Source organism: Dreissena polymorpha, chromosome 7, assembly GCF_020536995.1.
Source record: "Dreissena polymorpha isolate Duluth1 chromosome 7, UMN_Dpol_1.0, whole genome shotgun sequence".
NCBI lineage: Eukaryota > Metazoa > Mollusca > Bivalvia > Myida > Dreissenidae > Dreissena > Dreissena polymorpha.
Window position 1 is genome coordinate 74,066,821 of NC_068361.1, and position 15,000 is coordinate 74,081,820.

The window sequence follows — 15,000 nt, forward strand, 5'->3', positions numbered from 1 at the left end:
TAGTATGATTAGTATTAGTATTTGTAGTAGGAGTCATTTTGTTTAACTCGCTATGACTAGTTAAGATGATAATGAACATATACATCGGTCGGACATGTGTACATAACTGGTACATGTGCATAGTATATATTCAAGTATGGCTTTGTTTATTTGTGATTTACAATATAATCCAACGTTGAACCAATTAAATGCCAATATAGCATCAATTAAGAGAAAAAAATAAGCAAATAAATCAAGTCAAATAAGACAGTGATTAAAAATACAAACGCGCTCAAATGTGTATGTTTCAGTAATTGTGCATTTACAGTTGAACTCGCAACTATGGCACTGAATTCTTACCATTACTTTCGGTGAGATCAAAAAGAGTCATTGTCCAATTGCCTGCGGCGCTTTCACCCCAGAAATGGACTGTCATAAAGCTCCAAGTAAGCTTTTTAGCGTCGTCGTCATTGTTCCGATTGCTACAAAAAAATATTAAAACAATGATATGATCTTGTGAAAAAGCGGTTTGAAATTGCATGTTTATTAACTGATTTTTATTAGGAAAAAAAATGAAATAAATGTTTATTTTACCTGATTGAGCCTTGCATGCTAGTTACCCTCTAATAAAGAGACTTTGCTTTGATTCACGGTATTCAAACACAGCGAAATCAGATTTCAGACTGACATGCAGATCACCATATGCAAACTTATTGGTCATTTGATAGCGTGCATGTTATATATTTCATTTTTAATTTAATTCATATACATTTTTAAATAGGGATTTTCTGTAAAACAAACATATCAAAAGCAGACACAGGCATTGAAAAATGAAATAAAAAAGATATATGGATTACCTCAAAACTACCACTTCAGTGCCGTTGGGCGATTTCAGAAATATAATTGTATCTCCTCTGTATGTGGACTGAAATGTCACCTTTATGGTCACGTGTTCCGTGTAGAGAACTTTACATGGGCTGAGGTTTACTCTATCTGTGATCGTGCTGCCAATTATGTTTGCCCTGAAATATGATGATACTTAACATCTTTAACTGAGAATGTTCTGGATTTTGTATTATTTTACAAAATAGTCGGCCTTACAGTTTTAGATGAAAGTGCCCGGTCATACAAGTATTGAAATCAGTTTTCTAAATCGTATACATCATGGTTTTAGGTTCACGCGCATCTGGATAAGTAGCAACTGCCAAGTAAATTATTTACTTCCACACTGTCGTGGATTTGTAGCACGAGATAGCAGGCGGTACTGTTTTCCAACTGACGGCAGCATCTACCATATTCTCTGCGTTCATCAGGCCGAAGCCGAAATATGAACTCACTGAAAGTTAATATCCGTAATTCTGTCAAGTTACATACATTCTAAAACTTAACGAATATTTCGCAAAAAATTTCATAAAATAAAGTTCAACCATAAAAAATCCGTGTTACTTATAGCAATACATGCAGCCATATCTCGTAAAATTTATGTTACCAGACCACAACGAGCGTTGAAATTGTGGCTATTGCTTTAAGAAACATTTTTAAAAATAATGTACGAAATATTCGTTGAATTTGAGGGTTTATGGGCTTCTACGTAAATATATTTTAGATATTTATACCCAATAATACGTCTTTAAGTTTTTAAAACATACATATACGGAAACGCGCACAGACACACACACACACACACACACACACACACACACACACACACACACACACACACACACACACACACACACACACACACACACACACACACACACACACACACACACACACACACACACACACACACGCACACACACACACGCACACACACGCACGCACACACACACACACACACACACACACACCTACACACACACACCCGCGCACACACACACACGTGCACACACACACAAATGTATGCATATGACGTGATATATTATCGAACGTTACAATGCGCGCAAATGTTATTAGTCTTTTGTGTTCAGTCCCTATAGTTTGAACCTCCTCAGTTTTCGCTTCCAAAGTTGTTTTATATTATATGTACAGTGTATATGTATTCTGGATACATACATATATTTAAGACATTCTGGATTGACCCTCTTAAGGGGGCTAAGATAAAGATAATGGTTCGGTATTTCGGCCAACTGCAGTCAAACTATCAATAAAGACTATTGAGATTTATGTGCATGGTATAATGAATGCATGTGAGACTGTCATCTGGAAATTTCTGATCGTGTTCAATTCCCCTAACCGGAGTTATTTAAATACCTTTCTTATTATTGGATAGTAAATTGTTGTTTATTCTATCGTTGCTACATAATTGGGCTATTCAAAGATTAACCTTATACTTTTCAATGTATTGCCTCATTACATCTTTTCGTATATACTAATGCATGTTGATCCCTTTTAATTGTAAGGTTAATCGTATTGAAGGCTGTAACATGATAAAACCCGGCAAGTCATAGTTTTTACCCCATTTGGTAAAAAATACAAAGCGTTCCATATGAAGTCTGAGTCAGTTTTAAATGGTGAGTCAAATTGGACAACTGTACCGTTTTTTCCAGACCCGTTAGTAATGAACTTGTCATTCAGCCCATCTGTTACAGATGTTTTTGCGATCATGTGCTGAATATCTCTCCACGTGAGGGCGTTACTGAAACAACAAGGAGCCAGTGCGGAGTTTTGAATACATTTTCACAACGTTTAGAATCTAATCAAAGTCCGGCAAATGGTATATCAACTACATATTATGAACTTTATTTTAACAAAGATCATCGACACTTACGAAAGGTTTTCAAACTTGTTTAAGCTTTGATATTGCATGATTAATTTCAAGTCATTAAATATATCATGTAACCATGTAGTTTGATTAACATTTTGCAAAGAATCTTCATAATATAATGCAGGATTAGACGGCAAGTCTGATTCCACAGTCACGCTAATTTCACGACGTATAGATAAAGATGAGACGAGTGGGCATATTTCATTTGGAAAAGAAGACTTATATCTATGAACGATTGAACGATATTTAGCACAAAAAGGATTATGGGGATACATTTCTTCGAATGTTAAAAAATGCACTAAGACGGCTCAAACAATTCTTAACAAAAGAAGTTTCATGTAGTTTGAACTTTTTTATTGTAGCTTCATTGCATAAGAATCTGGGGCTTGTTTAAACGCTATCAGTTCGTTTCCTAGGGTGAACCAGTGATTGGTGTATTTGGGGTACACAATTTGTCGTTAAAAACTGGGTAGGCGATCTAGACAAATGTTACAAATTGAAGTTTTTCAAGCGACATGGAGTCGTAGCAAAGGGGTATGATCTTCGGTTTTGAGTTATTTAGACATCCTTACACAAAACAGTCTACCACAAGTGCTCAAATAAGCGGTAACGATAGATCATCATGGTTCAGATCGCTGTAACAGAGACGAAGATATGTAGGTTTTTTCCACACGTATCAAAGGAAAGAAGAGCTTCTTAGTTTTGCGCTGACTTTCACATTTCGGGCGTGCCGTTAATAGTATGGAATTATTTTTATGTTTAATCATGTTTAAACATGTATGATTGTGTCAGTAAGTGAATCTTTTTTATAAAACAAAACAGGGCGGTGTTTTTCTTTCTAAAAAAGTTTCGAAAGGTAGATCGCACTTTTTTTTTTGGGGGGGGGGGGGGATTTTGCAATATTTCGGAACTCGCGTACATATTCTAGTTTAACTTGAACAGTTTCCAGTTCGTGCTTCACAATGTTACAACAATTATCCCTTAACATGGTAAGGAATCATTTAATCAGGTTGACTTGAAAAAAAAAGATTTCTTTGACAACTTTAAGTTAAAAAAAAACTATGATTTACTTCTGCAACCAGCATGACATTTTCTTTGTGGATACTGCATACTTATTCCGAGCCAAATCTGACTATGCGCATGTTTAACGCATGCTTTGCTGAGTTTGGGATAAATTGTATTTGTTCCCCTAGTATGTTTAAAAACAAGATTTTACTCTCTAACTATGTAAACGTTGAATACATATACCATTACTCAAGCACAAGGACGCTGAATACCTTCTTTAAGTGTTATGTTAAAACACCATAATGACGTTTAGTATACAATTTGCCTTTCATGTAAGAGCTATTTTTATTAAAATGTTCATAATCCAAAACAATGTCATAATGACGTCATATTTACTTTGCTTGTAATGTGAGTGCTATGATTCCTGCCGCAAGGGGACAAGCGGCAGACGTGCCATCGAAGTTGTTCACACAAGTGTTAGATGGACCAGTCGTAGTCTAAAACATGGAAACACAAAACGTTATGTTGAAGTATATTTTGATAAATATTTACATGTTCTAAAGTAAGTGTTCTTAAAAAGTGTTTATTTTGAAACTGTAACTTTGTCTTATTGAAGCAATCAAAAAGGTTTTAACACCCACAAAACGTAACACGCCGATTTAAATAACAATACGTTGTATATTTGATAATGCACAATTTGACAATATTTACATTTGCAAAAATGTACAAGATATAAGTATGTATTCATATTAAAACTTATGAAAGACTGCATGATTTAGGAACGATGCAAATCCTGAACGAGCGGAATGAGCCTTCAATACGCGTTGCGCGTTTTTGTAATATAACTAGACGAAACATTTGAACTTAATTATAAACCAAACTGAGCCAAATGTATATCGGACACGTTTGTGTTTACGATGTGGGAATGTCTTTTTCGACCTGTTTGTTGTGAAGCTGACGTATATTCAATTAAAGTTGACTTCATATGATTAGATAGATATCTATTCCAGACGCAATTATGGTCTGTTCTCATTCTAAGAATTTAAACTATTTCCTTGATCGAAGCCGCATGTCCATTAGCGAAAATCAAATTATTAAAACTGTTAATTATGTTTCATTGTTATGCATCGTAATTAAAATATTGATTCAGTACATTGTCCTTTAAACTGGCGATTTCAATCATTTTATCAATCATAACTCACGATGTCCTGATTATTTTGATTTGAGCGACTGTCTCCACTATATGCGGCCGCCATAACGGCCGTGCAATATTCCGAGTACGACGTAACGTTTCCGGATTTAGAAACGGCTGCTATGGCAATAGTGTAAATGCTGTTCGCATATCCATCCGCCTGACAATCGTCCAAATAACCACCGTTGCCGGAAGCCCAAACATAAATGGCGCCCTTGCCGCCACGGCCCTATAATTTAAAGATATGTTTCATGATATGTGTTTATGTCTCTTAAAAACGATTAGAAATTATGATACGAAGGAATTAAATATATAGGAATAATGCAACTCCCTGTTAATTATCGGCAGATAAATTCGTGTCCGCTAGTCTTTTATTCAAGTTACATGACCATTTGCCTGTAAATTAACTGAAATACATACAACACGACAGAAATATAAATTCTTTGAGGTGGGAAAACACCGCACACTTAGCTGAGCATTTGTAACACAAAAGGGATAGTTCAGCATTAACAGAACACAATATGTTTTCATAAGCAAATACATCAACATAATTAATTCTGGACTCACCGCCTTGGAAAGGTTCATGCAAAACGTATAGAGTGATATATTTATTTATTTATTATATTAATTGATTTGTATTTTTATATTTATATTTATTTATAATTCATTCAATACAATACTTACCGGTAATAAGTGTTCAACTCTTAACCTTAAACTCTTGAACTTAGAAGTAAACTGGATTGTATAATTCCTTATTTGATTATTTCATGGTTGCCTACGCTTTCCTGCAGAGCCGTATCGGCCAGTATTTTGATCTGCTTGTTAAATAGGATGATATTTGGATGGTTTAAAATCGGGGAGTTTCTTAAGAATAACCACCTTCTAACGCATCTTTTGTGACATATTCGGGAAACAATATATATCGACATAACAGGTAGCAAGAGTCTCTAAAATGTATACGTCTGGAAAGAGTCTGGAAAGATAGTCAAGACGTAGAGAAGTTGTTATAATTTATTTATCCTATTTACTAGTTTTATGATTCTATACAAAAAGCATCTCTAATTTTTAAATAAATATTTGGAAAAATATAGATATTTTGGTGAGGGTCTAACATGGGGCCGATTGCAGCTTCCCTGATATTTTGAATTTTGCTTGAGGTTTGCCCAAACATGGTATAAGGTTTTTACTTTTTCCACGCCTTCCTTGAATGCTGCGTTTACGACGCTTGGCAATGGTGCAACGCTTTGTCCATTGTCGGACGGACCCCAGCTGTTGCTGTAGATGTCGATGTCAGATAGCTTATAGTTTAAGGCCGCGGCTTCATCTGCCATTGTCGCTCCGATCGTTGAATCAATTAATCGTAGGCCTACATTTCAACAAATAGGTCATAATCGTGTTTTGTAGTGTGTTCTGTTATTGTGTTATCATTCTGATTAATAACTTAATCCTCTTCACTTGAATTCATACTCAGATTACAAAGAATACTTCAACATCGACTTATAATAACCAGACTAAGAAATTGGACCTTATAAACAAAGACATATTTTGCCTTTAAATATTGTATTTCGATTAATGTTAAGACAAGATGGACTCATGCTATAAAACATCTTTCTATAGAACAGCACACGTACATAGTAGTCTCAAAACTTTCTACATTTAAACGACATAATGTCATACATTGTACCCTTAGAAAACATTCATCAAATGCGGACATGGAAAGAAGTGCGAACAAGTACTGTGAAGTGCGAGTTTGTATGCGTGTAAATCTCATTCGCATTCAATAAATAGATGGGTCAAATACAAAAAGAGATTTAATTAGGCCGTTAAGCCTTATATGCCTAATTGAAAACTACATATTTCAAACATAGTTTATGAAGAGCATTCCTACCAGCTATTGTTGCCTCGTAAGCTGTTCCAATAATGCATTCTGTGTTCTTCAATGCGGCTGCGACACCGGCGCAACTTGTGCCATGTCTGGAACAGAGGAAATTCTAAAGGTGGTCCTATTTAATTTAAGTCATGAGGTCGTTAGATGGACAGCAGCCTAGACAGGAACTATTTCAATGGTGTATGTCGGTTGTGTGTAGTCCAAAATTCAACATACTAAATGTTGTACTTCGGCCTTCAAAAAAGTCGCAAGATCTACTTTTTACCTCTCAGGTTAAGAAACAGTATCAAATTAATAAAGGTTCCGCCAAATCGGCTTAATATATTCATTAAGGATTAGACGTCATCACATTTATGAGCTGTATAACAGTCAAATTATAGAAAGTAGCTAATATACAAATGATATATTTATATCGATAATATAAGAGGTTTTTAAGGAATCTTCGAATTTTTTAATTTAGAGTTTTATTCCCTTTTCCGAAATAAGTTCATCTACGGTATAGGCGTTTTGACTTAATATTGGCAATAGGGCTGCTCATTGCGCATTGGTGTATTGAAACGATTATATTCATTAATAAGTAAGGAAAATGTTCCCATGGCCCAATATCGGACGATCATTAAAATCAGTCCTGGTGACAAATTGCAATCTGGATTTTACCCATCTTCTTCAAGAACGTGGTTGGGATCAGCGATGTCGTGAATGAAGTTGTAGCTGAGGGAAGCATCCTAGAAATAGAAAAGGTTGCGTTAACTTTAAAATAATAGTCAATACTACTGATATCGTACAAACATATTCAAACCAGATCCGTGAATACCCTTCTCAACAGACAAGCTGACTAAAACATTGTTGTCAAATATCCTTCTCATTTGGCAATCTAAAACCCGGTTACGCACTATATCGGGTAACTGGATAGGAATCATATCCTAAAATACACCAACCATTTCGTATTTTAATGAAAAAATATCATTTAGTACGCTATGCATGATGTAAGCTATCTTGTTGTGATGCATAGTACACACTTAACTAACGTATATAAACAAACGTATTCAATGAAAAACACGTTTTCGTTTAAATAACGAAGCAGGTATGTTACAACATACATATTTGAAGTCGCTGTGAGAAGTATCGATACCGTCGTCAACTATCGCTATTGTAATACCACTTCCGCTGAATCCCTTTTGCCATGCGTTTTGAACCCCCATGGATGGGCTTTGGCTAGTTTGCTGAAAACAATTAAATTAGAATTCTTCTTATTTAAACTACTTTCTTGACACTGTGGAAAATAAAAACGCATGAACAATATGTTTTATTATTTGATATACGTGTAATCGCATTCGACCATGTACACGGAAAATATGTCAATCCATTTTAAAAGGACGCCCGTTCAATATAAAGAAAAACTGATGGTAATCTCGATATATCGTAAATAAAACTCATTTATCCCGTCGTATTCGATTACACAACGTAAACGGTACATAATAAATATAAGTAAGTTATAAGGAGACGAAACAAATCCTATTCGAGTTAACTGTTACTTTTCTGACGCATCATATGTATGAGACGTAAACAGTTGTTTGTTTCTTCTTACCCGAGCGACACTATGTCTTTTGTCGACCATACACCTTGTGCAATAATATTGAGGAATCAAGTTTAAATTTACCTGATCTTCACTTTTAATGCCACTCATGAAACATGATCGATAATATTGCTAAGTAAACATATAATAAATCCGACCTATGCTACTGTTTATGCCCACCATTATCTTTGTTAGATACTATTGCTAGATGAAAATTAGATAGACCAAAGTTTACTAAAGCAATTTTAAAAAGAGATTTAAAGTTTTCATTGCAAATACTTATTTAAGTGGGAATTATTCTCCCCCCCCCCCCCGTGTATGGTAAAACAACTTAACGAACAAAAGTCAACCAGGGCTGGTATTCATAAAGCTCCTTAGGCAAGTTTATACATAAGCTGGATTTAAGGAAACATTTTAAATTTCATTTTTTTTATCGAAATTCTAATGATTTCAGTTTTGTAATGCCAAAATACTGTTCATCTATGCAAAATTTACTTTAAAAAATCAATTTATTTAAAAATGACACCAAAATGAAAGAGCAAAAGACTTAAGGATTTTTTAATTATTTAAGGAATTTTCTTAAGTTGACCCTTAGGAGCTTTATGAATACCAGCCCTAGACTACATACCCGATATTTTTTGAAGATGGTAGTAGACTTAAACAATTCCTAAGCTTAAGATTACACAATACAAATTGATTGAAATATGCAAGGATATACTCTCCAAAAAGCATCTTGGTTTGCTTGAAGAAATGTTTTCAGTAAACGGAACTCATTATTCTATTTTCTCGACCTGAACGTAGGGATCGCATTGATGTTTACTACGAAATGTTTGAGAACTTGAGAATACAATGGCAAGCTTGGAAGAAATCGGTTTCTTCTCATCTAAAATGGGCCGATAAAAGATCGTGAACAACAGTGACAAGTGTCATGTTCTGTCATAAATATCACATTACCCATATTTTGTATTCATAAAATGCACTCAGCTTAGAAAGCTCTTTAACTCTTTTAGTGCTGGAACCGAATTTTGAAGGCCTTTGCAAACAGTTTGGATCCAGATGAGACGCCACAGAACGTGGCGTCTCATCAGGATCCAAACTGTTTGCTATTCTGATAGTATTCTTTGAAAAAAAATCTAAAAAATGCTAATTTTAGAAATTCAGCAGACAACATTTTAGCAGACGACAAATTTCCCAGCATGCAAAGGGTTAAGAGAATGTATGCGTCATGAGAGTCACAATGGGCAAAATGTTGACTTTTGTTTTCTAAAATTGATGTTTAACATTTAATTACACGAGAACTGGAATTAATATTTCAATCAAACTCTTATCTCAATATTGGTTGACTTATTTCGGTATATCTGGAATCCAGGTGCTATCGGTTTATTTATTACTAATATCCCCATTGCACATTGCAAGTAGAAACTCTTCTTGGTACCCTCGCAAAGCTTTGAGCGAGTTGTACTTACCGAAACCGCGCGATGTAAACTTTGTTTTGTTTTTGCATTTTGCATAATACATGCATGATAATTAACAACTTAAATAGTGGTATAAGAGGTGAACAACATCCAAAACATCATCGGGGATGTCTCGAAATCTAAGCATATAGACGCAACTTTGGTGTGAGATTGTCGAGTTCTTCCAACCGCTTTGACACGTGACTAAATATGCGGAGCGATCGCCGTCCAGACAAAATGTTTATTAGTTAAAAGTGTCTGAAGTAGGATGCATTCGTAAATCTATAAACTCGTGGTAATTATCGGTTAGGTGACTTGTAATTTATTCTTGTTAAGATAACATGTGGCCTTTCTGGTTTTTGAAAAAAGTTATTATACGGTAGTAAGCCTGTTTTGTTAACGCACTATCCTTTTTATACAAAAAATAACAAAATATATGAAAGGAACATCGATACTTTGAATCAACGAATATTTCTCATAATATTTCGTAAAAGCAAACCCATTGTAAAGTCAGTATTCCTCATAGCAATTGCAAAATTTCGACGCAAGATGTGGTATGGAAGATAGTAATTGAACAGAAAATATCCGTATGAAACTTTGATAACATGTTATAGTATAGTGATGACCTATTTGTACATTGTTTTTCGCTAACGGACATTTTTGGTACTGTTCCACGTACATGACAATTTAAAACATGCAACATTTAAAATAAAAAGAGTTAGATGGAAAGATTTAATATTGTTACGTTCCTTTCGCAAGAGACGTCAAAGCAACATTCCGATATCAACCTAAACATCATATATGAACAATATTATAAGCAATCATCCACTAATTGTCACTTCTTGTATATATATATAGAACAAATTTACCGTTCTTTAACACCCCATAACAACGCAAAAAAGATATACAGAATAACACAGAATAGTATTCTTTCAAAATAATCTCCATTACAATTACCAAAAAATTGGCATAATATATTAGACTGTAAGCAATTAAAGTCTACACTTACTGTGTTTGTCCAATGCTTTGAGTTAATATTTTATGTGCACACAATGGGTTAAACAACATTGAACGAAATTTATTGCATTCATGCGTTTTCACTAAAATAAACGTCCTTTCCATCGTTTCTTTCAAGAAAACGGATATGGGTTAAATAAATCTTTCGTTTTTTTCTTGGACTGATGCGTTAAATTTTGTTAGAGGGTACTCACTAAATGCCATTGCTTTGACCACTGAGCATCGTTGACAGTGATGGCTCTTCGAGATCGCTGATTAAACATTTCTGTGCCATTGCTTAATATTCTCTCAAGGAGAACGGATTTTTTCTGCATAAACCGGACTTTTTGCTGCTCCAAACTCGTCACCTTAAAATAAAAATAAAAAATATCTTTATCTATCTGTCTGTATGTCCGTCCGTCCGTCCGTTCGTCCGTCCGTCCGTTCGTCCGTCCGTCCGTCCGTCCGTCCGTCCATCCGTCCGTCCGTCCGTCCGTCCGTCCGTCCGTCTGTCTGTCTGTCTGTCTGTCTGTCTGTCTGTCTGTCTGTCTGTCTGTCTGTCTGTCTGTCTGTCTGTCTGTCTGTCTGTCTGTCTGTCCGCCAGTCCGTCCGTCCGTCGGTCTGTCGGTCGGTCTGTCTGTCCGTCTGTCCGTCCGTCCGTCCGTCGGTCTGTCGGTCGGTCTGTCCGTCGGTCGGACGGTCGGTCCGTCTGTCCGTCTGTCCGTCCGTCCGTCTGTCTGTCTTGACATTGTACTGATGTTGAAATACTAAAATAAACAATCAACCAATTTAGAAGTGACAATTTAATTACATGAAGCTTGGCAGTTAATCAAAGTCTGGGTTTCTAACGATGGTCCGATAGACTTTAACAATGCATTTTGGTGACATTGTGTATTTGTATTAAAAAGCTCAAAATCGATAATGTTTAGTTATTCCCACGCTTTTAAAAGCCTGGGGATATTGTATTGATCGCCGCTTTCTGTCCGTCTGTCCTGGCCACTATCTCCTCCTACACTATATGCACTTGAACCTTGAAACTTACACACATGGTAGCTATATGTGCGACGGTGCACTATTTGGAATTTGGTCAAATCACACCCTGGGTCAAAAGTTATGGGTAAAATAGATATAAAAAAAAATATTTTACTAACAACATGCGACGCACATGATAATACCTTTTGACCCAGGGGTCTTATCAAAATTCCAAAGAGTGCAGCGTCTCACATATGCTAATCGCTACCATGTGTGTAAGTTTCACGGTTCTAGTGCTAATAATGTAGGAGGAGATAGTGCCCGACCACGCCCACCGAAAATTTTGTTTTAACATTACTTCTTCATTTATTCACCAATTGACTTCAAATTAATATACTGAACATCTCTTATGACAACACGGTCTTTCTCGACCATCCGTCTCCACATTACCCACCCCAGGGCCATTGATAAAGGTAAAGGCAGCTTGGTACCCGTCCTCTTTCAAATCGAGAGGTCCACGGGTGCTACTTCCCCGTTCCCCCAAATTTGTTTTCGTACCAATTTTCGTATCCATTATTTTTCGTACCCATTTTGTTCGTACCCAAAAAAAATTCGTACCCACATTTTTTGTGCGAAAAAAATTTTCGTACCCAATTTTGTTTTCGTACCAATTTATGTTCGTACCCAAATTTTTGTTCGTACCTATTTTTTTTTTCGTACCCGATTTTTTTTTTCTTACCCAATTTTTTTTCCGTACCCAACTTTTTTCGTACCCAAAATTTGTGTCGTACCCAAAACATGCTTCGTACCCAATTTTTGTTCGTACAAAAAATTGTGTTCGTGCCCAAAATTTGTTCGTACCCAATTTTTTTTTCGTACCCAACTTTTTTCGTGCCCACCTTTTTGTTCATTCCCAAATGTCTGTTCGTTCCCAAATTGTATTTTGTTAAATGCTTTTCCGCTAAATCAACTAAGCCAGGAAAGAACTGAACGCATTAATATGAAGAAAAAGCGTTAGAACGGCATCACAACAAAGTAAACGAACAAGACAGTTTACATACAGTTAACATAACAAATTAAGTCACCTTATTGTCGCGTTCTTTAATTTTCTCAACATCGATTTCCATGGGAGAAGTGGACCTTTGCTTGGCACCAACCACTCTGAACTCGTAGAAATTACTAACAACCTGAAAAGTATCAAGAAATAACAGATTTACAATGTTTTACCATGTTACGATGATTATTATCATCGTCAGCAGCAGCAGACGCAGCAGCATCGTCGTCGTCGTCGTCATCATGAACATAATTTTTTAGAATCATTTCAGTTTGCTTTTTGCACTTATTGTAATGAATCAAACGCAAACATCGGCAAACCGGCGCTTATAAAGCGACTCAAAGAATAATTAACATAAAACATCTATATGTTTGTTCTTTAAAATTTTAAATCGCATAAATATGTTAACAAATGATGATTAAGCGCCGCAGTTACAATATGCATATACCGTAATTGGCACATATTGATGAAATCTGCGAAGTGTACCGGCAGGGTACATGTCAACGTCATTTTGACACAATTTAAACATACTTATTTAATTCACGTTGTAATATTCAATGCCCCAGTTTGAAAAAATAGATGGGTTGTTTGCTCAACTTTAACTTCAAATTAAATCTTTGATAGTATATGTCAGCACATTCATATAATAAGTATCAAATGGTATTTAGTACAAGTTTGCTATAGACCACTGGTGGATGCCTATATCTAATTGAAAATAAAACGACCATAAACACAAAGGCATATTCGTCGGACTTCTGCAAACACGTTTTATTAGCTATCATAACAAACCGTCAATTATTTTAACACCGTATATCTATTTTAAATTCATTACCCATTAAAAAGTTCAAATTATGTAAATATGTCTTTTTTTCGATAACAAAGAGCGAGCATTTTCATTAATACAATAGATTAACATAGAGTATGCGAACACGTTGAGTTACACCTTACATGTCGCAGGAACTGTAGATTGTTGTTGTTTCCAAACTCTTTAGCCTCTTCAACAGTTCCGTCGTATTCAACAAGCACGCTGTCCGTGTAATTGTCTGGTTCAACTAGCGTTGAAGATGTATTGTTTAGGTTGTTTGATCCATTAACGAACGATAGCGTCGCAAGAAGAACGAATAATTGCCCTGAATGCATTCTTTATACTCCTCGTCAAAAATATTTCAAGATTAAAAAGTTCTAAAATTAATCCCACTTTTCTAGCCAGCATGAATAATAATGGTATTTTTTACAAGTCGTATATCCGTACAATGCGCATTACCTATGTGCAAAAAAGTGGCGGGTACACATTTATAGCATAAGTTTTTTGTTATTATCTATAACTTATGAACGTTGCCTGTTCTTTAATCATCGCGATATATGTCTGATCGTACCAACAGCTTCAGACTTTGGGTAAAAAATAATTGTTCATTTGTGTATATACCCGATGCAAATCGAATAATGCTTTTTGGCAGACAAAATAAAAAGGTTAAAAAGATAAGATACAAGTATACAGAAAGCTTATTGCTGTCAATAAAGCGATTTATTGGTTTCGTAAAGATGAAACCTTAGACCACACGCTTTAATCATTGGGTACATGTATGACAATGGAACGACCAAGGCATGGTCAATGGGCTGTAAGAAATACTTGGGCTGATGTACACTGTAAAATTCCCATTCAATACAAAGATACATATGATTGGCTGTTTCTTTTTTCATTTTTACTTCCGTATTCGTCATTACATTCTTAAATCAACTGAAATGTCGTTATTTTATAAACTTAACTTCCGTGTGCGTCATTACATTCTTAAATCAACTGATATGTCGTTATTTTATAAACTTAAATTCCAATGATTTCCAATGTGCGTGTCAATGATATTTTGCCCTATTGCAAATATTATCTCTTTATCATGTGCCTATTGATATTATGGGGAAAACGATCAATTCCTTCCTCACAATAAATTGCTATGGTATGTTTTGGGGTATAATTGAATATACATTAATGTCATTTATGTGAGTTTCATTTTGAAAATAAAATAAATTTTAAGCGTTCTCATTAAAAAAATAGATTTCTCTTTATGTTGCATCGCGTTAAAAGACATAGTTAACTGTTTAAATATCGTTCATAAATT

General features: G+C 35.2%; 1 protein-coding gene across 28 annotated transcripts in view; it reads right to left on the minus strand.

The window, feature by feature from the left end:
* Window positions 1-14,284, minus strand: part of LOC127838225 (furin-like protease kpc-1) — a 133,273-nt gene extending 118,989 nt beyond the window's left edge. For 6 of the 28 annotated variants that reach the window (XM_052365835.1, XM_052365836.1, XM_052365843.1 and 3 more), the window contains exons 1-13: window positions 13,835-14,283; window positions 12,918-13,019; window positions 11,076-11,228; window positions 7,935-8,057; window positions 7,492-7,559; window positions 6,835-6,920; window positions 6,134-6,312; window positions 4,957-5,175; window positions 4,151-4,251; window positions 2,520-2,620; window positions 1,201-1,315; window positions 837-1,001; window positions 340-461 (exon numbers count right to left, since the gene is read on the minus strand). In XM_052365835.1, the coding sequence (XP_052221795.1) occupies window positions 340-461; window positions 837-1,001; window positions 1,201-1,315; window positions 2,520-2,620; window positions 4,151-4,251; window positions 4,957-5,175; window positions 6,134-6,312; window positions 6,835-6,920; window positions 7,492-7,559; window positions 7,935-8,057; window positions 11,076-11,228; window positions 12,918-13,019; window positions 13,835-14,026 (1,726 nt within the window). In that variant the 5' untranslated portion in view covers window positions 14,027-14,283. Of the gene's footprint in view, window positions 1-339; window positions 462-836; window positions 1,002-1,200; window positions 1,316-2,519; window positions 2,621-4,150; window positions 4,252-4,956; window positions 5,176-6,133; window positions 6,313-6,834; window positions 6,921-7,491; window positions 7,560-7,934; window positions 8,058-11,075; window positions 11,229-12,917; window positions 13,020-13,834 lie in introns of all 28 variants that reach the window. The other 22 variants (XM_052365822.1, XM_052365821.1, XM_052365842.1 and 19 more) reach the window with 19 other exon arrangements.
* Between the last annotated feature and the right edge of the window lie 716 nt (window positions 14,285-15,000).